Source organism: Cinclus cinclus, chromosome 6 (assembly GCF_963662255.1).
Source record: "Cinclus cinclus chromosome 6, bCinCin1.1, whole genome shotgun sequence".
NCBI lineage: Eukaryota > Metazoa > Chordata > Aves > Passeriformes > Cinclidae > Cinclus > Cinclus cinclus.
The window spans coordinates 60,250,462-60,277,518 of NC_085051.1; the positions used below are offsets into that span (position 1 = coordinate 60,250,462).

Consider the following 27,057-nt stretch of genomic DNA (forward strand, 5'->3'; position numbering starts at 1 on the left):
TGCAGGCTACATGCATGCCCTGACCTTAGCTATTCAGAAAACAGTCTCTTGAGATGATCCCAAAGCTGGGTGGTTTTTTTTGTTTTGTTTTTTTTGTTTGTTTTTTTTTGGGGGGGGGGTTGTGTTTTTTTTGTTTGTTTGTTTTTTGTTTTTTGTTTTTTTTTTTATTGAAAAGGAACTGACACCCTCACGTGTGAAGTCTGACAGCTGTGGAGAATGAACAGGGCTGTCCCAGCACAGGTCTTGTCCAAGCAGAGCAATGGAGCCTCCAAAAACAATCCCACTGAGATAAAAATTATCAAACTGAAGGCCTGGAGGGACTTTGGACAAGAGGCAACGGCTTTAAATTGGAAGAGGGTGGGTTTAGATGGAATATTAGGAAGGAATTCTTCCCTGTGAGGGAGGTGAGGCACAGGGCGCCCATAGAAGCTGTGGCCGCCCCTGGATCTCTGGAAGTGCCCAAGGCCAGGTTGGGCACTTGGGCTTGGAGCAATCTGGGACAGTGGGGGGCATCCCTGCCATGGCAGGACTGGAACAAGTGTTAAAGGTCCTTTCCCATTCAACCCAGTCTGGAATTCCATGATTCTGTAACTCCAAACCCATCAAACGCCTCAGCCTTGGCACCCCTGAGGTGGAGCGAGAGGGGTGTGTGTGTGTGTGTGTGTGTGTGTGTGTGTTTGCGAGCTGAGGCCTGTCGTGCCTCGCTGCTCTCACCCTTGCCCTTGCAGAGCCCACGGGGGTTTCTGTAAGGGTGAAAAGACCCTTCAGGCGGCGGGAAGGGCGGACCCGCTATCAGCACACGGCACCAGCCGCCATCTTGGCAGAGCCCTGAGGGCGGTGCTGAGAGGGGGGCGTGGCCTAACTGAGGAAGGGGGCGTGTCCATAGCGCTCCCTCCCAACCCGCGCAAGGGGGCGGAGCAGGCCCCAAAGGCCGCGAGGCCGGCGAGGCGCTGAGGGGAGGGGCGTGGCCAGCGGGAGCGGAGATCGGCGGCGATTGGCTTGAGTTCGGCGGTAGTTGCCTGTGATTGGCTGAGTTTGGCGGTCGCTGGCTGTGACTGGCTGCGCGCGGGGCGGGAGGGGGCGTGCGCGCGCGCGCCGGGCCCGGCGCGGCCCCGCCCACCCTGCCACGTCCGTGCGGCGCGTGCGGCGGGGCCGGCGCGAGCGGGTGAGTGCGGGGAGGGGGCCCTGAGGGGTTGCGGGAGCGGGGAGCGCTGTGAGGGCTCGGTTTGGGGAGGGGGCCCACCCCCATCCTCCCCCGAGGGGCTGCTTCAGCTCGGGGGCGCTGTGGGAACACCACCGAGGGGTTGGTGTGTGTGTGCGCGCGTGTGTGCGGGGTTGATATGACCGCCCCGAAGGTCTGCCCGTGAGGCAGCAGGATGCCCCTCTCACCGTGAGGGAGTGCCCTCCTCAACGGGCCATGTGTGAGTTGAGGGGTCCCCTCTGAGGGGTTGGTCTGGGGAAGGGTCGTACCCCCGAGGGGCAGCTTCAGCTGAGGGGAGCTGTGGGGATCCCCCGAGAGAGCGTGTGTGGGGTGAGGGCGTGTGGGATCCCCCCGAGGTTCTGTGTGAGGTGTGGAGAACCCCAGGAAGGGCTGTGTGTGACGGAGGTGTTGAGGGGATCCCCTCAGAGGTGGGGGAGCCCCTCGAGAGCTTGGTTCTGCAGAGGGGTCTGTCCCCAGGGGTGCTTCAGCTGAAGGAAGCTGTGGGGATCCTCCAGGGACAGAGCTAGGCTCTGTCACCCCGTCCCCCAAAACTGGGGGCTGGCAGAGGTCTGGCCAAGCCCCCCAGGGGGTTTAGGGGTGTCCCCCGGGATGGCAGCTCAGCTCAGGGGGTCTCTGGCCATTCACACGTGGGGATCCCAGGATGCTCCAGGGAAACTTCAGCTGTGCACCAGGACTACCCACAGGCCAGAGCTCTTCTTCCCTGTACCTTAATCTTCTTTTTTTAAAAAAATTATAATTGACATTATCCCAAATCATATTTCTGTTTCCAAAAATGAGTGTAGCTTGCAACAACATCCTGCTCCACCTGTGCCAGAAGTAATTGGGAAAATGCCTTTTAATTGGTCCCTAATTGCTCATGGAGCATCACAAATTTTTTCTCCTTGTACTTTTTCCCCAGTGTCCTGTAACCCTAAGATGGAGTTTGAGGTTTGCTTTATTCTGTACAGACACTGTTTGAATGTTTATATGGACATTCTGGAATTCTGAGGGACAGAGGAAAAGTGACATTGGAATAGTTGAGCTGTAGGAACAGAGAAATCTGTAGAAATGTTTCTTTTTGCAATTCATCTTTACCGCCCTTTCATTTTGAAAGGAAATGAATGAGACTTTGTGTTGCTGTTTAATTGCTATATATACCAGCAGGTTTTTTTATATTTTTATATGCAAAATTAGGATGACAATTGGGATTCAAAGGCCAGCAGGTGGCATAAAAAAAAGATTTTGTGTTTTTTTTTTTTTTTTTTTTTTTTTTGTTGACAAACTTCAGTTGGGTTTCTGGAGCCACTTTCACTTTTGAGGCTTATTACACTGTGATGCTTCACAGCAGACATTCTGTTCTTTCTCTGGGCTGTGAGGTGTCTTATTTTAAAAACTGTCATCCCAAACACTTTTTTCTTTCTGCTGTTTTTTTTGGCCTGACCACTAGTGTGTGGCTGCTGCATGGTTCATGGTGCAGCTAAGGCAATCTGAAGATTTATAAAGAAATTAAAAGTTTTCATGAGCTCTGCTCGTACCAGAACCCTGACCAGGTATTCCACAGGGGACAGAGTAAGAATTATTTTCCTTTATCACAGAATTCTAGGTTGGAAGGGACCTTAAAGCCCATCTCATTCCCATGGCCAGGGACACCTTCCACTATCCCAGGTTGCTCCAAGCCCTGTCCAGCCTGGCCTTGAATGCAATAAGGAAAATACATCCTTTGGTAACCCAGAAGAACCCCAGCTCCCCGGTGTCTTTAATCATTAACAGGTGTCTCAGTGTCACCTTGGCACTGCTGCTTTCCCTGTTCACAGACACTGTGGGGCTGTGCTTGGCAGCAGGGCTCTGTAAACACACGGGGCAAACAGGACAGGCAGGCTGAGGGGTGGCTGTGCCATCACCTGCTCTGGGATGTGGCACCTTGTGCCCCAGAGATTAAATATTTGTGGGGTGGGACTGCTTGGAAAAAAGTGCATTATTCCCACTGAAGGTTTTAAATTAACAGGAGTGCAAATGATAGCTAGACAGGTTGTTGGGAGGTTTCTTGAGGGTGATGCTTTCCTTTCCAGAGGGCTCTAGAGGTTAAATGCCCTTCTCAGAGCCTTATCAGGCTGGATTTTTCCAGGATAAACACACAAACTCCGTGTGTCGCTCCAGCTGGCGTGTCTGGGTGCACGCTCTGCGTAAACCCAGCAGGTGAAGGCTGAGCAGGTAAAGTGAACAGCAGTGTATTCACCTTCCTTGAAACCCCTGAGGAAAATCCCATGGCATGCTACAGGAGGAACAACTGATTTGGAGATTAAGCCTTGCCTTACCATTGCCTTCCAGATCTCTGTTTGCAGCCATGATGCCCCTGGCCACGGTGATGCCCGATGACACGCCCATGTTTGACCCCAGGATCCTGCAGGAACTCGACTGGAGTGAGAACACCACCACCTTCTCTCCTGCTATTTCTCCACTGGATCCAGGGGATGGGCTGGTCCTGAGACCACTTTGCACAGCTGATTTAAATCGAGGTAGAATCCTGGTTTATCTTTGCCACAAATGACACTGGGAGGCTCAGTTGGTAACTTCTGTTTCTGCAGGAGCTCTCAGTAGATTGGGATTGCTCATTTTCCCCGATTTGGGTTATTTTTATCAGTAAACAATTTGATGGCATTTTAGAACGTCCTGAATTGCAAGGGACCCATAGGGATCATTGAGTTCAAGTCCTGAACCTGCACAGGATCCCCAGCAATCCCACCCTGTGCCTTGTCCTAACATCCCTTGGGCTCTGGGAGCCTTGGGGCCGTGGGCACATCCCTGAATTTGAGCTTTTGGTATCTTGGATTGGGTGACCCTAAAAATTTGGTTTACTGTTTTAATCCTAAAATTCAAGTAAAATTTTCCAAATAATCCACAAGTTCCCGTTCACCATGGTTTTGGAGAGGGAGCACAGTTGTTCATTCTGTCCTCTTTTAATACCAAAGCAACATGAACAAGCATCTTGGTGCATGAATTCCCCTTCAGTTCTGGAATTTGGATAAAAACATTGCTTTGGACTCTCACTTGAGCTTTAGCCAGTCCTGTTCAATCCTGTGTTGATGGGACGGTGCCATGGGGATGGTCCCTCTCCAAACAGCTGTGTTGGATTGTTCCTTGCTGTTGGAGCTGGCTGTGTGTCTGTCCCTCACTGAGAGTTGTTTTCCCCCCTCCTTTCCTGCCAGGCTTTTTTAAGGTTCTGGGTCAGCTGACGGAAACCGGAGTGGTGAGCCCTGAGCAGTTCATCAGTGAGTACCTTCTTATTCCTTGGCATTTCCAGAGGGCTTGCAGGGAATCCAAGGATCCTGATGCTGACAGCAAAGTTGCTCAGGTGTGAGTCCCTGATGCCAGAGGGAGGGATTACTTCAGCTCCCCTGAGGGAGCCCTTGGCACCCAGCCTTGAATCCAGTTGTATTTATCCCCAAGGGCTGCTTAGCTGAGACAGGCCTAAATTGTGAAACTGGTTGTTAGACTGAGCTTTAGACAGCTGCTAGGATGGATTGCTTGGGCTGAATTTGGGTTGCTCCAAGCCCCTCCAACCTGGACTGGAACATTCTCCAGGATGGGGAAGCCACAGCTTCCCTGGATGACCTGTGCCAGCCTCTCATCACCCTCTCAGGGAAGAATCTCTTCCCAATATCCCATCTAACCCTGCCCTCTGGAAGTGGGAAGCCACTCCCCTGGTGCTGTCCCTCTGGCCCCTTGACCAAAATCCCTCTTCAGGTCTCTTTGAACCTACTTTAAGTCCCCTTTAGATCCCATTCCCAGGCTAGATAGGCAGTGGAGAGATAGCTCAAGGATTCAGGGAATCACAGGAACTGAGCTAAACCCACCACTAATCCATGTGTCCATGCGTTGCATCCACAGATATTAAATCCCTCCAGAGATGGGGATTCCACCACTGCCCTGGGCAGCTGTGGCAGGGCTGGACAAACCTTTCTATGAAACTGTTCCCTGTGAGGTTGGTGAGGCCCTGGCACGGGGTGCCCAGAGAAGCTGTGGTTACCCTAGCCCTGGATCCCTGGCAGTGCCCAAGGCCAGGCTGGACATTGGGGTTTGGAGCAGCCTGGGACAGGGGGAGGTGTCCAAGGTAGGGGGTGGAATGAGATGAGCCTTAAGGTCCTTCCAACCCAGAGCATTCCATAATTCGATGTTGTAGCAGCCATGTGCAGAGCTGCTCAGCAAGGAGGGTTCTCTGGGCAGATAAGGAAAAGGAATTGATGTCATTTCTGCTTTTTCATGGGTTAGTCTCACACTGGGGCTTTCATTTTCTGGAGTCTTGGGTGTATCGTCCCTGTGATCCCACAGTGATTTGCAGTCAGAGACTGCTGCAAGTATCTGACTTAACTGCAGTTTACTGTGAGCCTGAATTGCCTGTTCTGTGCTGTGCCTGCTCCCACAGAAACCTTTGAACACATGAAGAGATCTGGAGATTACTACGTTACCGTGGTGGAGGACACAAACCTGGGGCAGATCGTTGCTACGGCAACGCTGGTTATAGAACATAAATTCACTCACTCCTGTGCCAAGGTAAATCCTGCAGCTGGGAAGGGAGGAAGAAGATCCTGTCCCTGACTCTGGGCATGCTGGTTTTATGGTGCTATTGTGTGGTGACATCCTCAGGTTGTATCCAGGGAGGTTTAGGTTGGATATTGGGAAAAATTTCCTTGTGAAAAAGGTGGTCCAGCCCTGTACAGGCTGCTCAGGGCAGTGGTGGAGTCCCCATCCCTGGAGGGATTTAAAAGCCATGTGGATGTGGCACTTGGGGACAGGGGTCAGTGGTGGCCTCGGCAGTGCTGGGGAGCAATTGGGCTTGATGATCTTGAAGGGTTTTTCCAACCTTAAAAATGGAAATATTTTTAAAATATGTATTTTAAAAGATCAAGTATTTTGTGTATTTTAAAAAAATATATCACATCCTTGAGTGTAGAGCTGACAGTAAAAGGAAGTTTTGGCTTTCCCTAAGGAAAAGGAGCACTTGGAGATCTGTCCCATTGTCCCAGTGAGCCTTGGAAGGAGTCAGACACGGTTCTGCCAGAGCAGATGGCTGAGGATCTCCGTGCTGGGAGTCCCAGCCAGGCTGTGAACACAGGGAGCTGGAAGGGCAATTCCAAGGCTAACAAACACTTGCCTGTGTTTTCAGAGAGGCAGAATAGAAGATGTGGTGGTCAGCGGGGAGTGCAGAGGGAAGCAGCTTGGAAAACTGTGAGTATTCCCCACCTTTGCCATTGAGCAAGCCCTTACACATCACACCTTCCTGCCAAGCACCTGGGAAGAACTCAGCCAGCAGGGATCACCAGCTGAGCATAAAGTGATCTGCAGGAAAACACAGAGAGTGCTGTCAGCCCTCAGTGTTAGGGCTGTGATAATAGAACTAATTAAATACTCACTGACCCAGCGTTTAACTTGACTTTCTGTCTTTTCCAGATTAACATCCACCCTTACCTTGCTCAGTAAGAGACTGAACTGTTACAAAATCACGCTGGAGTGTCTGCCCAAGAATGTGGATTTCTACAAGAAGTTTGGCTATTTGGTATCTGATGAAAACTACATGTTTCAACGGTTCTTTAATTAACAACTTCTAGGTGTTCTGGGTTTTTTTGTTGGGTTTTTTTTTTTTTTTTCTTCTTGGAAAGACTGTTGGTGGAGGAGCTTGTGCTGCAAACATTCTCTCTGTGAAAATTTCTATAGTTTATTGCTGCAGATATAACAATCCCTATAAATAATGAACATCACATGTGTAAATCTTAGGGGAAAAAAATTACTGAGGTTTTAGAAAGGGTCCCCTGGGTTAGAAAATAAGTTTAGAACTAATTTTTACTACTGTTGACTCAAGGTGAAGCTTTTCCGTTCTAGCTGAGTTACAAAGGACTCGTTAAAGGGATGGTTTTTAACCAAAGGTCTATATTTTTATCTCAAATCTTTTCTTGCATTGTATTTTTCTAAAGGTTTGTGCTTTTCTCAGTAGCCAAAGGCCAGCCCCTGGGACTGTCCTGCTGGCTGTGCTGATGGAAGGATGATGTAGCTGGGGAAGGGATGAGGCTTCTCTTATGCAGAATTAATGACACACAACAGGCCTTAGTTCTGGATTTTTCCATGACACCTCATAGAAGTGCTGGTGGTGCATCAGAAGTTTTATAGGCACTGTTTTCCAAGACTGGATTTGTTACTGTTGGTGCAGGTTGGGGAGAATCCCTACAGGCTGTGCTGAACTCCCAGTCTAAAAATGGATGTGTGCTTCTCACTGCAGGACTCCTGCACTTTAGCTGATAACTTGGTTTTCAGGATAATTACTTTTTTATTACATAAAAACCCCAAATGTGGTTTGCAACAGGCCAGGGGGTAACTGGGAAACTGGAATGAGAGGGGTTCTGGTTAGTAATCAGTGGGAAGGGGATTGGGATGGGCAGATTCAGCTTCACCTGAGGGTGCTGGGGGTGTTCAGCCCAGAAAAACCTTAGAGCCACTTCTGGTACCTAAAAACGGGGGAGAGGGACTTTCGTATGGGCAGGACACAGGGAATGGCTTCCCAGTGCCAGAGGGCAGGGTTAGGTGGGATACTGGGAAGGAATTCCTGGCTGTGAGGGTGGGGAGGCCCTGGCACAGGGTGCCCAGAGAGAATCCATGGCTGCCCCTGGATCCCTGCAATGTCCAAAGGCCAGGCTGGAGCAGCCTGGGATAGTGGAAGGTGTCCCTGCTGGAATGAGATGAGTTTAAGGTCCCTTCCAACCCAAACCATGCTGGGACTTACTGAACACCCCTGGCCCAGCCACTGGAACTCAGAGGACCAGGAGGGATTCTCACCTCTGGCACAGCAACCCAGGAGAGAAATCCACCCCCCTTCTGGCTCCTGAGGGATCACTGCTGCTGTGGAGCTTCCCTCTGCTGCAAGAGTGGATCGATGATTTTGGCACTTTTGCCAGGGGTGAAAAGCAAATAAGGTCCAAAGCCCTGTTGCCAACAGTGGTGTTCTGTGTGGGGAGTGACAAAGGCCAGAGCCATGAATAGGGCATTATACCCAGCCAGGGTTGTTTGTGGGCAGCCAGGCCTTCCACACTGTCCTGCTTTGTGCTCTGGAGAGCGACTCGACAGTGCTGGGGGCTCGGCTTGGTCTTCCTGAGGGTTCTCCACTCCATCCACTGTCTCCTTGGTGATGTCTGTTTTATTTATTGATTATTTTTTTAAAGAATATCTTTGTTGAAGCTGAATAAATGATTGCCACCTGGATCTGGACTGTTTTTCGGGGAGTGAGGACATTTGTGTTGAGCAGCAGCACATGCTCTCTTACCTGTTCCCCTTCCCTAGGCTGAAAAGAACACTTTTAAGCAATTCCTTGTGGATTTCTCTCCCAAGAGAAAGCAGATGTTCTTCTCTGACAGCATCGGCACGGCTCGAGCCCTGACTCTCATTCTGTAAAGCAGCTCCTGCGTTCTCTGCCGGCCCAAGTCACTGACGTGGATTTTCCTGCCTTTCAGTTTTAATTAATTCCGAATTTCAGCCGATTTTAAGTGGATGATTTGAATTCCATGGTACCTAGTCCACGTAAAGAGCCCCAGGCCCTCATGAAGAGTTAAAGAGAAGATCAGAGTGAGGAGCAGGTCATTGTCAAACAGATGACTGGGGCTGAAAGCTGGGGTTTGTCACTGCATCACAATGGCCTGGACAGGCACAGCCCCCTGGAGCAGCTGAAGAGCTCTTTGTTATCCCAGAGGTGACAATGCCACCCCTCTGGAAAAACAGCAGCTGGAGAGCCCAGGCTGGGGGTCAGGTGTGCCCTGGGACACTACAGGGACAGGGACAATGCCACAAGTGCCAGCTCAGAGCAGCCCCCGGGGGAGGGAAACACAGAACTGCAGCAGCCCTGAAGTTTATACAAAGGGCTGAAGAGGGAACAGCAAGGACCCCTGTGTATTTATTATGGATCTACAAAAATAAATCGGAGATATAGACATAAATATTATATACATATAAAATATATGTACATATAAAATCTATATATACATACGTATTTTATGTATATATCAAATTTACATGATATTATATATAGATTTTATAGACTATATATGTACACACAAATATCTATCTATATGTAATCAGCCCTGACCTCCTTGAGGCAAACACCAAATCTTTCATAAATGTCTGCCCCCTGGGAAACTCTTCCCTGGACTGCAAAAGCATCTGGGTACCTCTGGTTTAGATAGATACAGATACAAAAATTACATATAGCTACAGATAGATACATCTTTATATATATATTTATATATATATGATCATATATATATATATATATAATTTGTATTAATAGCAGTATTTGGACACATAGTTGATTAATAGTGGAGACTCCCAGACTGGTTTGGGTTGGAAGAGACCTCAAAGTCCATCTCATTCCACCCCTTGCCGTGGACAGGGCACTTCCGCTTATCCCAGTTTGTTCCAAGCCTGGTCCAGCCTTGTCTGGAAGATTTTTTTTTTTTTGGTCAGAACCAGCCCTAAGAGCTGCTCCAGATGTTGAATGTTTCCTCCTCCCTGCAATTCTTTAACTGAGATCTTTCCCACCCTGAGGAAGAGATCTCCAGCTCCTTTACACTCTGCTTCCCCTAAGCTGGAAAAGGCAATTTCAGCACCTCAAAGAAGAGCTGTGAATTCCCAAAGATTTGGGTGTTGCTGTTTTGTGTTTAAACTCTGGAAATAAAAAATAATTCACCCTCCACTTGTCTTTCCAGTCCACAGTGACAGACCCTGCTTTCAATTCCTGCCTTTAGTTCAACCCTCAAAACCAAATATTGAAACACTTCCTGGCACTGAAACTACAGCAGCCAGACACAGGAAGCTTTAAATAGCTTAGTAATAGATCTGAGGAAAATTAAATCTCAGAATCCCTTAGGATCTGACAGGCAGACAGACCAGCATGACTGTAAAAGGCACCAGGAGGGTGTAACGCCAGGAAAAAAGAACTGCACTGATGAAAAATCCTTAGTCATGGAGCTTGTGAGAAGCAAGGGAGTGTTCCCAGGACCCCAGAGAGAACAGACCCAGACACGGCTGGGCCCGGAGAGATGAATCAGTGCCTTGCAGCTGCGTTTCATCCCTCCCCTTCCCCAGGGACCTGAAATCGAGAGGGATTTGCTGCTCCCAGCGCCGTTCCAGCAGCAGCAGCAGCAGCACGCGGCCGGGGGCTGTGCAGGGCCAGGCACAGCCCGGCTGCTGCCGCGTGGGAGCCTCGTGCTCCAGCGCCTGCCGCTGCTTCTCCCAACAGCCCCGGAGCGTTCCTTCAGCGAGGGGCAGCTCAGAGCAGGAACAAACCCTCTCCGCCTGCAACCCAGCACTGCACCCTGAGCCAGGCAGCTGGACACTGACACAGTGCACTTCTCCAGGAGACAAATCACTTCCTTTTTTTCTGGCTGCAACGTTCCTAACTAAAGCATGACACTATTTATTGCAGATTTTTTTTTTTTTTTTCCTGAAGGAATTACGCTGCTCCATCAGTGCTGTAGGTGGCAGAGGGTAGCAGCAGGAACAGGAATGTACTGCTGAATGCTGATCCCCAAACCCTGAGCCCATTTTTTCCCCTGTTAAAACACAGTCTGCTTACCAAGCTCACACTTCCCAAATTTTTCTAACAGCCTTGCTCAGTCAGTACAGTGTTCCCACATCATTCCAGCCCTGACTTTTAGGCAACAAACATTGGGAAATAAAGCAGATGCACAACCAAGACTGTGCTTGCACAACCCCTGTGCTGCTGAAACAGGAGAGTTACAGCTGCACAAACCACCCTGACAATCCCCCATCTGAAAACCTTAAAGCCCAAGAAGTGTTTCCTTAGCTGAGTCCAATGTTTTACAAGAGCTGAGGTGAATCCTTTAAGTCTTGATTCAGTTATGGGCAGTGCCCCGAGCCTCAGTTTTCAACTACAAATCCAATTTTTACCTCAAAATGATGCCACTACTGCCTTGTAACAGCAACTACCCCTTGAAAACCAGTTTGAGGATGTTCTATACAGTTCAACTTGAATTAACCTCTACATTTATGTTCCTAAAGCAATTTCTGCCACAACACATACTGAGAACAAAATGAATTTTAGCAAACTTTTTCTTTACTAAAGTCTCTTGTTATAAATTACACAAATAACTTTATAAACAAATCCCCCCACTTGCATTTTGTTTAAAGTAATAACTTTATATCATACAAATAAAGAAATTTCAAGTATGAAAAGTGCATTATTGCAATAATACCTCTTTGCAAGTCCAAAAATCTTGGTTTAGATTAAAACTGTAAAGTGTAAAAAAGGAGTAAAACAATCAGTGCCATCTATTCATTCAAGAAGTCCAACATCTTAAAAATGATGCTTAGTGTGTTGCAGAGGCAGATTTACATCTGAAAGCAACATGTAATTGAAAAGAAGCTATGTGTGTTCATTGTTTTGCATTAATTCTTTTGTGTGTTTTTTTTCCCCCTAGTTTTCTTCACCTTTCTTGGCAGGAATTCTCCCTACAACCAGTGCTTTTCCTCAGCCATCACCCATTCTGTGCTGCTGCCACCTGCATGGTGCCGAGATCTTCATCCTCCTCGTGCATCCTCTTCAAACTTCCTGCAGGAGGCAAGAGGCAACTTCAGCCATGGGAAACCAGGATATTTAAACACTTCACACTCAAGTTGAAACCCAGCTTGCACATCAAAAGCCCTTCCCAAGAGTTTGGGATTCTGCTGCTAAAGGTTTGCTTAAAAATATCACCTCACACCCCCAGCAGGAACAGTTTCTCACCTGTGCTGCCAGGTGGGACTGAGAGGGATCTCTCCAGCTGCAGAGGTGACATCATCTGGATGGTTAATTTTGCTAGATAGATGGCTTCATATTCCTGGAAAGGTTCAAAAATGTTGATTGGAAATACTTTGGCATAAAGCTTTGCAAGGATGAGCAGGGCTAATTCAGAGATTATCTCACATTCAGGCACTGATTTGGGAGAAGGAGAATTCTTTGTTGCTTTGACATGAATGACAAAAACCATCAGGAATTCAGAGGAAAAGTTCAAGGATGACTAAAGAAATGGCTTTAAGAAACAAACAACATTTCCTCTGCAGCTCCTTCAGCACCAACCAAGACATTTCAGAGCCTCTTAATCACTGCACAAACCAGGATTTTTATTTCTCCTCCATTCCTGGATTTGCTTTGTCCAGAGCTTAAGTCTAAGGAACTGAGGTGCCCACTCATCTTCCTCCCAAGCTTTACTCCAGCTCCTGACATTTCCTTGAAGCATATTTGTGTAAATGTCTGTTTGGCAGGAAGATGATTCATTAAATGGCTTTTCAGTTATGATCAAGAACTAAAAAAAGTCACCTGAAGTTGATGGACAAATCCAGCATTAGGATTAATACAGAATCTTCTTTCTTGGACGTAAGTAAATGCATCCCTTAAAAAGAGAAAACACTTCAGTGAAAAGTGTGTAAAAGTCTCTGTGTCAGATTGAGTCTTCCTTCAGATGATCAGTTTTTCAGAACTACAGAATCTCTAAACTCTTCCCACAGGAACAGCCCCTGGGGCCTCTCCCAAGGTTTTATCCAAAGATGGAGGCTGCTGCCCTGATTCCCTGAGCAGCAGGTACCTGATTCTTATAAAAAAAAAATTTAAAAAAATAGTAATAATAATAAAAAGGGTGTAAACACCACTGCAGTGAAGTGAAATGGAATAATCAGCCCCTGGTAAAGTCTTAGGCAATGCGCTGAGACTGAGTGAAAACAAAGTTTCTGTTGCCTCCAAAATTCACTCACACCACTTGAATTAAAACCTGAATAGCTCTTCTTACCTGTACTTCACCCCAAATGTTTCCATTATGTATGCAATAACTAAGGCAGCACTGGGAAAAATAAAACAAATAAAAATTAGTAAAATAGATTTCAATTGTTTAAAAACATTAATAACAGGATGGATCATTTCCTACCTTCTAGAAATCCCTGCGTTCCCATGGACAAGAACTTTTCCTGAGAAGGAAAAAAAAAAAAAAACAACCCAAAAATTACCCAAATTTGTATTAACCGAATAAAATGCTTTGAAATGTAGTTTTTGCTTGGTATGGAGAACCAGGCAGCATCAAGGCACATCACCCTGAATTTCTAACTACACTCTGTCCTTTGGAATACAGGAGCTGGGATTCCTGCTCCTGTGAGGATTCTGAGTGACAGAACAGCCACAATGCAGATTTCAGGACCTACATTACAGAGGGGACAAAAAAAAAACTTCATGCACAGAACTCAGTTGTGTTTCAAGTGAAAAAAAAATCCAAACCCCAGAGGTTGATTTTCCAGTTAGAGGTAAAAGGAAAGAACACTTGGTTCTAAATTTGTCTAATACAGTTCAAACCAAGCATAATAAATCCTCAAATTTAAGAAAAGCTCATATTTAACCTCTAATACATACCCCTAAGTTGGTTTTAAAGCTTTAACAACACCTTAATAAATGAGGGAAAAGTTAATATAATTTTACCTCCACTCTGTAAACTTCCATCAATAAATTCTTTAGTCTGAAAAAGAGAAGAAAATACAAGACTCAAACTTTCAGATTATTTCAAGTGCAAGTAGTAGCAACACCTAAATTTGGTATAATGTTTATAAGCAGACATTTGTATTTCTTTTGTACTTTCAAGTATTCCTAAAATTGTCAGCTCTAAACCAATGAAGGCAATGTTGGGGTTTTTGGTGGAAGAAGGAACAAAATCCTTTTTTTCAGTTGCAAACTGAACTAAAATAAAGATAGAAACCCACAGCTCAAAACCAGGGGTTTGTTCCAATAATGGGCATTGTTTAATTTACAAGTTCCTTTTTAATTCCTCTGCAGCAAACATGTTTAAAGACACTGCAAAGCTCAGTAAATATTTTGAGTTTGATACAAAAAATGTAAATATTCTTGGGCTCAAATAGAAGTTCCCCCCAGGTCAAGGCCCTCAGAATTCCCCCATGACGAAATCTGTTTTGAGGCCAGTCTTTTTCAATTTTTATTCCATTTTTTTCTTTTGATACCATAACAAGAAGCAGTTCTTACAACTCCAACTGTTCCCATACTTTCAAAAAGGAGCTAATTACATTTATTAAAATGCCAAAAATAAAGTCAAGAGCTGGCAGCACTTGCAAGTGCCTCAGGCTGAGCATCACAAATGTGAAACTTGAATTTGTTAGTTCAGAAAACTCCTGAGCAATTCTCTTCCCAACCCATCTACTCACCATAGGGAAAAATCTGATTATATTCTCCACTGGATTATCTGCAATATCCAAGACTAAATACCTGCAAGGAAAAATTTACTCTGAGTACACAACAGCACAGAGTTGCTGCTCCTGGGAGCTGCTACAACCTCTCCACTACACTCCCACCTGCAGGAGGAACCCAGCACAGCCCCCTGGCTTTAATTCCTGCTTAGAATTAAATTAATTAGAGTTTAGAACTCTGAAATTCAATCAAGAACCTTGTGAGGAATCTCCTCCAACACCCCCTGACAGATTTCCCCTCTGAGAAATCACTTAAAACTGAAAAAAGTTACTACAAACTATGGGTAATTCAAATTTGCAGACTCATTCAGGATGAATAAAACTCATGGTTTGGATTTAAAGTCTTTCTGCACCTCAGCACATTTTTCAAATAATTCTGTCAAAGTGAAAATATTTGGAAAGAACACACACACAAAGGAATCTTGATCATTTCTCACCTAAATAACTGCTGGAAGTTTGGTTTAATAAAATTTGCTTCAATGTTTTGTCGTATGCATATTACATGGGTTATTCCATGTTTCTGGAGTACAGGTAGCTGAAGAGAAAGAAAAAAATATATATTTTAATTAAAGATTAGTATATTAGCCAGTGATAAAAAGAAAAAGCTGTACTTAGATACAAAATAGGGATATATCAAGGAAAATCTGAGCTGCTTTTCTAGAATTCAGAGTGTGCAAATGTTTTTTCCAAAAAAGAAAAAAAAAAAAAAAGACAAAAAAAGGAAGGCATTCAATGAACTTGTTTGTCTCTCCCCACTTTTCACTTTGCCTGCAATTTCAAATCCCTACATGAGGGAAGAACTTGCAGCCAGCACTGGATTCTTGCTGGAATCAGATCATGAAAATAAGATCATTTAACCCATGAGGCAAATTTGCAGAGCCAAGCTGTGCCTGAGCAGTGCTTGACTTTACTGTAAATTTAATTTTCCTTGTTTTAATGGCTATGTGTGAGTTCCCAGTTCTGGTCTTGCAACACTTTAGCAAAGGAAATAGGAATCGATAAAGTATCTCAAATGGTTTAAATTCTCTAAGAAAAATTATATTTAAGAGTCAATTTTAATACAAATAGCTCAGACCACCCCACAAATGCACCACATACTCCTTCCACTTTGGCATTTTTCACGTTCCAGTTCAGAACTGCAACCAAATTTACACCTCTATAGATACACTCGAGCAGATCACCACAGTAACAAATCAAATCACCACAGCAAAGCTTCCCTGGGAGAGAATATTCTGAAAATCATACCTTGCTTTTCATAGCTGAAGAATATGGGCCTAAAAATAACCCAGGTAAGATTTCCTAGGAGGCAAGAGAAGAGCAGACATTTAATATCAACTCCAAATGATTTGAAATAACACATTTCACTCACCTCACAACATGGCCGTAGACACAAATAATTTACGTATTTCTGATATGTGTAATCAGTGTCATTTATAGCAGGACAAGGGGGGAAAAAAATGGTTTGGCAGGATAAAAGAAACATGATCTTGGTGCTGGAGATCTTGTTTTGGACCAGGAACAAAGTCCTTGATTTGGACTAAGTTCCAGGTTGATTCCTGCATCTCACTCAGCCCCAGCTTAAGTGAAGGGAAATTTTAACCTGGTTTATAATCCTGTCTTGCAATTAATTCCAAATTGCTCTCATGAAAAGAGATACACACACGGAATTTCTTCAAGCTTTGGCCTGGCAGTGGGAAAATACGAGTTTTGAATCATTTATCTCCCCACCAATGAAGATATGCAAGTGTGTAAATCTTATCTTGTGCAAAGGTTTGACTGACACCACGGTAGGAAAATTTTAATTGTCCATTCCACCAGAGAACACTTCCAAGTTTAAGGTAGAAAGCAAAGCTCTGATACATTTTTAGCAATCATCTAAAAACATTCAGAAAACGTAGTATTTGGGGAATTTCTGTTTTAGTGTCTGCACAACAGAGATACAAACACACCTGTATTCCAAGCAGGAAAATCCTCACCTCAGTTAACTAATTAATTGTCTCCCATGGTGCTGCCTGGCACTTTACAGGTAAAGACTGATTTTGATACCAACTCTTTTTTTTCTCCACATTAAATGCTCCACGGATTTTGCCTCAAACAGTAAATAAAAGCATCCTACCTGCATCTCTCTCCTCATGGGATAGGTCCAATCCTTCAAAAAAAAAAAAAAAAATATATATACACACACAACAGAGAAACACATTCAGGCAGTCATGTGTACATGCATTTTATAGAAAATAATCACAAGCTCTGTACAAGCTCCCTGCTACCTTTCCACGTGGATGCCAGCACCACCCAAGTGCAAGGAATCCTATTTGGAAAGCTGATGTGAAGAAACCTCAAGTATTCTACAAAGAATCCTTAAGGCTGGAAGAGGTCCTTATCAGCTGTACATCCACACCCCAGCTTTCTGCTGAGAAACTTCCCTCTGAAGTGAGGAGGGGAAAAAGAGAAAGGAAAAAAGCTTTAGAACATTCTGTACTGGCTGATGCATTCCTGCAGCCACTGAATTAACAGAAGGTAACACGTGGAGCAGGTAACTCCCTTAAAATCCACACTGCCTCACCTAATCCACTCTGACTGAACAGTCAGGATTCAGCTCCAACAATGCCACAAACCTGTGCTGTCCATGACCACAGCAAGCCATTAGTGAGTCTCCACTCCTCCCCATCCCACGGCCAACTGGGAAGGCTCCTCACACAGTAAATAAAACACTGTCCATGATCCTGTTGGATTTCCAGCCCAGCAGCCCAGACCCCTAGGCTTGGGAGGGTTCAGCTCCCATTCCCAGTTGACCATTCACCACCAGAACTCCCAGAGCAAACGCCAGGATCAGAGTTTCCATCCTCTGCTCCATTCTGCAGCTCTGCCACGGCTGAACAGAAAGCTGCTCAGGCAGAGACTATTCCTGTCTTTCCTTCCCTACAACTCCCACTGGCCTCTATTAACAGGTTCTTACTCATTCCTTGACCCTCACACGTGAAGGAGTTGGAGATGAGATCCCAGTTACCATCTGGAGGTAAAAACAACAACAACAACAAAAAAAAACAAAAAAAAAAAAAACACCCAAACAAAAAAAAGGGAATACAAATATATCCAATAGATTGCATACATTTATTTACATAACTCTGTTGTTTGAGCACACACCAGCAGCTAAGAAAAAACTTGCCCTATGTTCTGATGTCCTCAAAAGTATGAGGAAGTTAAACTCCAAGTATTCCAGCTGGGATGGCAGGTCTGGATCACAGCAGGAAGGATCCCTTAAATTGCAGCACTGTTCACTTGAGCACCTACACTTGTCCCAGGAGTTTTAATTTCACATTAAACCTCTTTTTACCAACACAGTAAAAATCCTGTGCTTCCTTCAGACATTCCCCCCCCCCCAGTGCACAGGGAGGATATTCCAGCTCTTAATAGTGGAATTAAGAAGGGTTTTAGTATCACTAAAGTTATTTTGGAAAAGAAAGCAAACAAACATTTAGCCACTCCAGACAATCCTCTGGATAGCACCTAAAGTGGCAGCACAAACAGGGAAATGAAATGCACTGAAATGGGCTTTGCTGAAAACACACAAGTAGCTAAATTACTTCTGCATGTTTCAGCTGGAATAATAAACTCCTGGAAGCAGAAAGGAGAAATGCTGTGACGAAAGGATGATATTTACAGAACTGTATCCTTTGAAGGGGGACCTGAGAGGGTTCAGCATCACCCTGCTGGCTTGCTCTGTACACAAAAGCATCATTCAGCCCTCTAAAGGTCAGAAAAGCCCAGGTCTGTCCAAGTTTAAAACCAAGCCTAAGAGCAATAAGCTCCAAAAAGCTTAAGCTGCACTCCAGGAATATGCAAGCACTTCAGTGGGTTTATTACTCAGTAGAATTTAGAAATCTTAATCTGGAGCACAGTGAAAACACTATTTCATCACTATTTTGGCTTAACAACACATTGCAAATACTCCTTTCAAGTGCATCAGAGGCAGGGATTTTTAAGCCCTAACAGCTGTAAACTGTGCAAAATAAATAGGTAAGAACTGAGCAACGTGAGTCCAAAGGGAACCAAATCCCAAAAGACAGCACAGATGTTCTGAGCAGGAAAAAAATATCACTACAGGCCCCAGACGTTGGTCCTCAGTGCACTTCAGGAAGCAAGAGAGATACAGTTTCCAATGGGATTTAGTCTGCAAAGTGGCTCTCTGAAAGACAGTGTTTAAGGAAAACATTTAGTCTGAGACAGCTACACCAACTACTGAAAGAGTGATTTTGGTGACTGCTGACAGCCCCTCAAGGCTTTCAAAACCAACAATGCCAGATTATTCAAATTTTATGCAAAGTTATGTAAAAAACCCAATCTATTAATGGAGACTGAAGCCAAGCACTGGTTCCATTTTAAGGAATCCATTCCTCAGCCAGGTTTTCCACACTGTCCGGAGGCGAATAACAACTGAAAGCTTCTCTTTTGATCAGATCAAATGCAAGAATTTTGCTAAGAAAACAAAGGGTGATGCCAGAGGTGGAGGGAAGAACAGCATTCCTTGCTGCCACGGATTTGGGAGGCACTCCAGAACAAGTGACAACTCACCGGGAAACTCCATCATCAATATTTGCAAGACACCAAAGAGATGGAGTGCAAGAAAAACCCCCCAGAACTCTTAAGTTTTAAAGATGAGCCACTTTCCCTCTGACAAGGTCTCAGAAAGGCAGAAGGGGGGATAATGCACATTCCAAAGCTCTCCCTTCCCTATCCACAGCAAATCTCCAGCTGAAATAAGTGGAAGCTATGAATTAATAGGTAAGACTTGTCCACACTACAAAGAGCTTCGTGGTATCCAATATCCAAACTACATCACCAGCAGCTCTGCCAACAGTTTGGGTTATTTTGTCCATATTTTCTTCTTTTTCTTTCTTTCTTTTATTGTTCTTCCTTAGAACAATTTAATGGCAAAAAGTGACATGGAGTTATTTTTGTAAGAGCGACCTTGGCGAGGACTTAAACAAAAAAAAATTATATTAATTTTTTTTTTCTTTAAATTAATTGACCAGCCCTGACATTGAGACTGTACCAAAGCAAAGAGTGTGGTTTTTAAACACAACAGCCGAGCTGCATATGCCTCTCCAGAAGGAATGCAGTGAAATGGATCCACGTGACACAGCTTAACTGGTCCCTCACTGACAGCTGAAGTCTGCAGACCCATCTGATTTTCACACACAAAAGGCACAGCCCCAGTCTTTGTCTAAGCCCAGCTCTGGCTGAAAAGCAAGCCCAGTTAGGATGGTTCAACTCCTGATGCCTTGTAATCAGTAGAGCCTGCAAACCACGGGTGAAGGGGGAAGCTCTCAGAGATGAGGCAAAAACCACCAGCAAAAGAAATCAAATCAGTAGTTAAAGGAGAGGACATCAGGAAGTCTCTTCTAGATTCTCACTGCTGCTTTTCACCTGCTCAGCACCACCCACCCCTTCAATGACTCCTCCTGCCTCCCAGGCCGTCACTCAAATCCTTTGGAAAAGCTGCACACAGCTCCCAGTAAGACCTTCCCGACCACTCCAGCTATCCAACCCCTTCCCAATTCCCAGACAGCTTTTTTTGCTGTTGATTTACAGCATCACTTCCCTCTCCACACCCATTTCTCTTCCCATCCCAATTCAGCCCAGCAGGACTCCCACATGATGGATTTGTACACCTCAAAAATCCAGGGCTGTCAGCATCCTCTTGCCTGAAGCTGTTTGCCTGTAACACTCCAAACCTGCTACAAGTTTCTCCCACAGGTTGTGAAGTTGGAGCAGCAGAAGCTGTTAGAACAGCACCAGCCAGGGGCTCTGACCTGCTCCAGTTCCTGCATCTGCTCTGGCCAAGGGAGCTCCTGGCTCTGCCTTTAACCACTGCACAGGAAATTCAAATTACAGCCCCACCGTGTTGTATCAGAGCACCGAGGGCAGGATTACATCAGCAGCACCATCATCCCCCCCGGCCAGGCTGCAGCTCCGACTGGGGCTGGGTCCTGATCCCACAACAATGACCTCCACACAAAGGCTTCGATTCCCTTTAAGTGTCATTCGCACCATGAAATGAGATCACACCTTGCGTTTTTGAAAGCGTTTTACGAGTTATTTTACATAGCCCGAGAGGAGAGGGATGTTATCATCAAAGAACTGCACAAAAATCTAAATCGGTATTTGTAAAATGGAACAACTGCAGAAGAAATCCTGTAATAGTAGAGCAGTACCAGAGCACGCTCACTTGCCATATTTTAAAAAGAAAGCAGACAAACTAATTGAGGCACTGAAAGAATAGTCAAGGAAAATATTTGAGTATCACTAAAGCCTGTCATGTCTATCATCGTGAAACGTGGTAGTTAAGAGCCTCAAAATTAGCTACAAACAGGAATGAAGTGAAAGGTTGTGTCTTCAGTTTCAGTCATGCTTTGTGTTCTTGGACAGTTCGATTAAAAATATGGGATTATTATACAAATGGAATGATTTCAGTTATTCAGGAAGGGACCTACAACTATAATTTAGTGCAACTATCTGACTAATGCAAGCCCATATATATATATATATATATATATTATTTTTTTCCCCAGGTAGAAATCCTAGTGCAAGTTTATAAAATACACAAAATTAAACCAAATCCTTTCATTCCCTGAAGGTGTGAGCGTGGCGCTATCATGAGCAGAACTCAAGGAATGTTTGCACAGTGCTGCTGTCCCAAAAGCGGCTGAGGGCTGGAGAAAGGGGCAGGAGAAAGGGGGAGGTGACACTGTCACCCTTGCACAGCTGCTCCATCCCATGGCCACCACTCTCAGGAAACCATGTAGGGATGGAAGTAGTTTTCCAGGGAATTCTGTGTTTGTCAAGAGCATTTGGACAATGAGAAAGCCCCACCAGAGACATTTTTGCTATTGAAAATACAGAGGAACACAAAAGCAGGAAGGTAGAAAAGAGGAATAATAGCAGGTGGGAATGACAGAGCACACGGAGGAAGGAAGGAGTGAAGGACAACAGGGAAAGAAAGGTTATTTTAGCAGAGAGAAACCACAGAAAAGGATAAAAGGTAGAACTAATAGAAGCCATTTCTAAACAGAAATGGAAAGTAGAAACAACACAATTCCTATTTATCCCATTTTCTAGCACTGGTCCTAAAGACACCTCATTAAATACCATCAGCACACAGGATCAGCAGCATCAAGAAAAACTTTCATAATATATTTTTTTTGCCCAATAAAATTGGAAATAAAGCAGTGGAGGCAGAATCCTTCATCTTACAAGCAGCACAAGCACTCACACAGATTATCAGAATTGTTTATAATGGTTCAGGAATGGCTTTTTTCATACCCCTCCTTTTTCTAATTCATGAGTTGGGCTATACTGAGAGAATCCTCATTTAGCTAAAAACAAAAACCAAACCCAAACATGCCTTAATTCCCAAATTCTACAAACTGCTCCACGGTGCCTGTGTGGATCCCACCAGGCCTCCCCAGGATGGGAGGCACAAATTAATCAGGACTGAGAGAGACATTGCTCAACTTCAGCTGCCACAGAGCACTTTCCTGATTTATGCAAAGCAGTATCCTACAGAGTTGTGATCAAAATCTGTCACCTGATTTACATTTCCCAGCACAACACAGCATTTATTCTCCATTTTTTGGGCTCTATTACGTGGGCAGGTAAAATCATTCCAATGATACAGGCTTCCTACTTATTTTAGAGAGTCTGCAGAGGAGGGAAAAAGCTGTGTTTTAAGGGGTTCATTTGTGTTGCCTATCAAAAGTCAGAGTAAAAAACGTTTAATAGATTTGTTCCACCTTTAGAAGGGCTGCATCACTTCATAGTTTAAAAAAAGCAGTCAGAAATACATTAGCATTTCAGACTAAATATAGCTGTCAAAAATGTAAATTTCTTTTTTAGAAAAACCCCATGTGCTAAAAAGAACTCTGCTTTGATGCATAACAAAAAGGCAAATATGTCTGCTTAGTCAATAGGCTGCTAAATTAATTACAAAACCCATGGAGAGTCCTAAAAAAATTCTAAGTACATCATGAATACTTGGTTTGCTCAGCCTGACTGCAAGCAAACACGTTTTAACAAATAAATAAACTGGTAATTGTTGCTGTGTTCTCATTATACATATCCTAGTACTTTTTTTCATTTGCTTAACATTTAATGGAAAAATAATTTCTATTAAATTCCTTCAATTATTCCAGTCCTTACTGACCTTCTTTCCAGAAGTACTAAGGTGTCTCAGAACTAATAAGCCAACATGTACTAATTGTTATTAACCTGACCCTTTTTAATGGGTTTTTAGCCCTATTATTTCCTCCCAGTATAAACATGTAACACAGAACTTCTTAAATTTAAGGAAGTTTGAAACCCGACCTTGGAAAACGTGCTGATTTTAGGGAAAAAAAAAATTAAGCTTAGAAATGGTTTCACATCACACATAGTCACTATTACCCATAAAACTGAGATATTCACCATCACCAGACTGTAAAAGAACACACAGTTCACAGACATTCCCAGTATAAAACAGAAAAGCTTTGCCAGAATGGTGAGTTCCAGGTTTTCCAGCCTTTCCCAAGCTCCCAAAAGTACCAACAGCCGAGAAATTTAAAAATCCAGCAATCCCAAACACCACACCATGGATTAGGGACAGGGCAAACAATATCCAGGCTGGAAAAGTGACCTATTTATCCAGAGCACATCCCTGCAGCCCGGCCCAGTCAATCCAGGCTGCTCTCTCCCCTCAACACCTCTCCCTGTGCCAGAAAGGAACGGGATGCTGTGCAGCCAAGCAGCGATTTGGCTTTATTTTTAATTATTGGTATTATTATCAAAGCTGTGACATGGTTACGAGTGTCAGCTCGGTGAAGGGAGCTGGGGGTGGCACTTGGATTGAGTCGAAGAAATGACAAAGCTGCACTTTTGAGCAGCAGGGAGCCAGCCAGGGATTCCCCAAGCTCTCCCTCCTCCCCTTCCCTGCATCCGGAAAACAAATCTGCCGAGCCAGCATTAAACCATCCACCACCAACTTCCTGAAATATTAGGGATTACTCCTCACTGAAGAGCCTCCTCACTGCAGTGCCCAGGAGAGGATCTTCTGCTTTCCAGGAAAATCTACATTTTGTGGGGAGAATGATTTTAGTTTCCTCAATTTGCTTTTCCAAAGCACTGTCCTAAGAACTGGGCTAAAGTCTCTTACACTTTGCATTTAACAGGTTACCTCCACAAGAACTTTGATATTCACCACTGGCTTTCACTTTCCTGTTTCCCCCACATGCTCCAGCTATTTATTGTCTTATATTCAGAGCTTGGAATTTGTTTACATGATGTTGTATTTAGATCAAGTCAGACACAAATGTAGAATACGGAAAAGAAATTATTACAGTTTCTAGAATCAGTTCTCGAAAATCCACACTATGTGAAGTTCTAACACACTATACATCATATTATTTATAGACAGCCCACAAAAAGACCCCAAAATTGAAAGCTGCCCTGAAAGACAATGCATTATAATGTCCTTTTTCATCAGTTAAGAGTTGTAAGACTGGCAATGAGCTCTGGTTTCATTTTTATTTTAACCCCACATTCCTCTTTAGCCATTTTAGATGAAAAGCCACCCTCAGACAAAACTGTGGATAATAGGATTGGTTTCTCCAGAAAGAAAACGTATTTTAAAACAAACAAATTATAAACCTCACAGGGTGGTAGACGATTTGTGTTGAGATACAAAGTGATTACAACTTTGTGAGAACAACTAAATAACTTGTAACACCTCCAGAGCACTGAAGTGATGGGAATATTAAATCCTGACGACAAAAACAGAACAAAAAGAGTCACTCCCATACTTCAGGTAATTTACCACCATAACAGCATTGAGCAACGCTGTTCAAACAGAAATAAATGCTGATGTTTAGAAACACACGACAACCTACAGACGTCGGAAGAGCTCACACACTCTCAGCTTCCCTCACGCAGGCTGTGACATTTCACATTAAATATCTGAGGCCACCAAAGGGGGTGGGGGGGAACACTCGGGGATGTTTGTGACACACAAAACACAGAGCAGCAGCGCCCAGGAGCTGAGCCAAGTTCAGAAATCAGACACCGCGCAGAGCGCACATTGCCACCTGTCCTCGGCCGCACACTACTCCTGGCTCTGGAACACCGTGGAAATACCTCGGCGATGGACTCACCCGAGTGCCGGATGGCTCCAGGAGGAGCCGAGAGGGGAAAGGCAGCGAGGGCTCGGCAGGGACACGCAGGTACTGCCGGCCGGGGCTGGGAGCACAAGGACACGGCCGGGGCCGCACGAAGGCACCGGGACACCGAAGGGCGGCCAGCAGACAGGCTGGGACACGCGGAACGCAGGAAAGAGGGCACAAAAAGGAGCGGGGGCCGCTGTGGGTGGGTAAAAACCGAAGGAGATGAAGCGAGGGGGCTTCGTTCCCTGAATGCGAGGGTGGCGAGATTGCCCAGCCAAGCCGTGGCCGCCCCATCCCCGAAGTGCTCAAGGCCGAGTTGGACAGGGCTCGGAGCGGCCGGGAACAGTGGGAGACTTCCAGGCCGGAGGCACCGGGGAGATGCCGAAAGGCCGGAGCTCTGCGAGGGAGATGGAGGAAGCGCCCGGCAGCGCCCAGCGGAGGAAGGATGCGGTCGGTGGTCGCAGGGGGGTCAGCGGCACAGGGCGGGACGATGGATCCCAGCGGGAATCCCGCGGGAAGGGCGGGCAGGGCTGTGAGGGGAAGCCCCGGCGGGGCCGCGGGTCGGGCGTGTGCGGGGGGCCGGGAACCGGAGTTCCCGCTCACCTCAGAGTCCTCTTTGGCCTGCGGCAGCGCGGGGAAGGCCGGTTTGGCGAGCTCCATGGCCGGGCGCTGTCCGGGCGGGGCAGGACCCGGGGCAGGGCGGCTATTTGGGCAGCGGGGCCGCGGGCTCCGGCTCGGGAGCGGCAGGAGATGGAGGCGGCGGAGGAGGAGGCGGCGGCGGCGCGCTCAGCCGCTCGCGCCCGGCCGCCATGCTGCTGCTGCTGCTGCCGCCTCTTCTTCCCTCCTCCTCCTCCTCCTCCTCCTCTTCTTCCCACCTCTTCCTCCGCCCCCTCCTCTTCCTCCTCCTCCTCCTTCCAGCCTCCGGCCCGCCCCCGGGCCCCGCTTCCTCAGCCCCCTCCCCGCTCCGCCCCGCTCCGCCCTCAGCGCTGTGCCCTCCCCTCACGGGCAGCTGACGCCGCGGTTCGTTTAATGGAGCCGCTCGCCAGCTCCGAATCCCGGGTGGCTCTCCGCGAAGTTTCAGTAACGAGCGGTTCACGGTGAGCAGAACCTGGCCCTGAGCGCCTCCCGCCGTGGCGCGGCCATTACCGCTCCCCTGACATTCCCGAGGGCTCCTTCTCCTCACGCGCTCGCGTCCATCTTGGCTCCGTCGCCCATGGGAATGTCGCTGTTGCCTCGTGTTGTCGCTGGCAATGCCCAGCGGGTCTGGACTGCCCAGGGAGGTGCTGGAGTCCCCACCCCTGGCAGTGGCCTCGGTGCTCTGGGCTGCGGACCAGTCACAGGCTGAACTCGGTGATCCCAGAGGTGTTTTCCAGCCTAAATGACTCTGGGATCTCCAGTCGGCTCCTCTTTGTGTGAGTGATGCCCTCAGACACCTCAGTGTTGGAGCAAGAACCTGCTTGTCTGCTTTTTGACGTCTCATGCTCTGAGAACTCCAGGAGAGCTGGAAAGGGACTGGGGACAAGGGATGAAGGGACAGGACACAGGGAATGGCTTCCACTGCCAGAGGGCAGAGATGGATGGGATATTGGGAACTGGGAATTCCTGGCTGTGAAGGTGGTGAGGCCTGGGCACAGGGTGCACAGGGAAGCTGTGGCTGTCCCTGGATCCCTGGAAGTGTCCAAGGCCAGGTTGGACATTGGGGTTGGAGCAGCCTGGGACAGTGGGAAGTGTCCCTGCCCATGGCAGGTGTTTGGAATGTGATGTTCCTTAAGCTCCCTTCCAACCCAAACCATTTAAGATTCTATGGAATTTCACGTTAAGCTGCAGTTTTTCATTCCTCTGCTTTTTGGTGAACCAAAATTTTACACTGGTGTCACTGGAATTTCTGAGGGAAGCTTAGTCAAAGCAAGCCACATCAACGGGTTGGTTGCTTAAATGAAATTGGAAGTTTCCTTTTGGAAATACTAGACTTGGAATCTTAATGAGTCTCAATTCTTATTTCTAGTGCACATTTCTGCTAAATAAAAACTTTGAGAAACCTTCAAAAATCACGTTTTGGTAACCATTCCCAAAGCCAGAGGCTAAGTTCGCTGTTTACAGTGCTGTTCTGCTCAGAAATGGACTTTTATTTCATGTTCTCATTGTTCCAGGCACAGGGGTTTACGAGCTGCACTCAAAAGGGTGTTAAAACTAAACCTGAGAGTTTTATCTTTACACTCCTGACACAGCCTCAACAGGGAGAAAGGTCTGTAACAGCCACATAAACAGGGAAATATTGCTGCCTGTCCTTTTTTAACTGTTCTGCACCTTTTTACCATCTGTTCTATCTGTGATGGGAAAGGAAATAAAACTACAGCTGTTAAAATTGCCAGGGAGATGCTGTGTGTTTCC

At 45.9% G+C, this 27,057-nt stretch overlaps 2 protein-coding genes across 2 annotated transcripts; one reads left to right on the forward strand and one right to left on the reverse strand.

Annotated features, from left to right (window-relative positions):
• The first annotated feature begins 3,542 nt into the window (after positions 1-3,542).
• On the forward strand, positions 3,543-7,475 carry GNPNAT1 (glucosamine-phosphate N-acetyltransferase 1). Its single transcript, XM_062495012.1, has 5 exons — positions 3,543-3,717; positions 4,408-4,470; positions 5,625-5,752; positions 6,366-6,427; positions 6,650-7,475. The coding sequence occupies exons 1-5, from the start codon at positions 3,546-3,548 to the stop codon at positions 6,795-6,797; spliced, it is 573 nt and encodes a 190-aa protein (XP_062350996.1). The 5' UTR covers positions 3,543-3,545; the 3' UTR covers positions 6,798-7,475.
• A 3,751-nt stretch (positions 7,476-11,226) lies between these two features.
• STYX (serine/threonine/tyrosine interacting protein) lies at positions 11,227-25,347 on the reverse strand. The gene is made up of 11 exons (XM_062495013.1): positions 25,270-25,347; positions 16,593-16,625; positions 15,722-15,775; positions 14,914-15,011; positions 14,435-14,495; positions 13,701-13,737; positions 13,159-13,198; positions 13,024-13,074; positions 12,558-12,630; positions 11,985-12,078; positions 11,227-11,810 (listed from the first exon to the last, which is right to left on the reverse strand). Exons 1-11 carry the CDS (start codon positions 25,324-25,326, stop codon positions 11,737-11,739), a joined length of 672 nt encoding a protein of 223 aa, XP_062350997.1. The 5' UTR covers positions 25,327-25,347; the 3' UTR covers positions 11,227-11,736.
• Between the last annotated feature and the right edge of the window lie 1,710 nt (positions 25,348-27,057).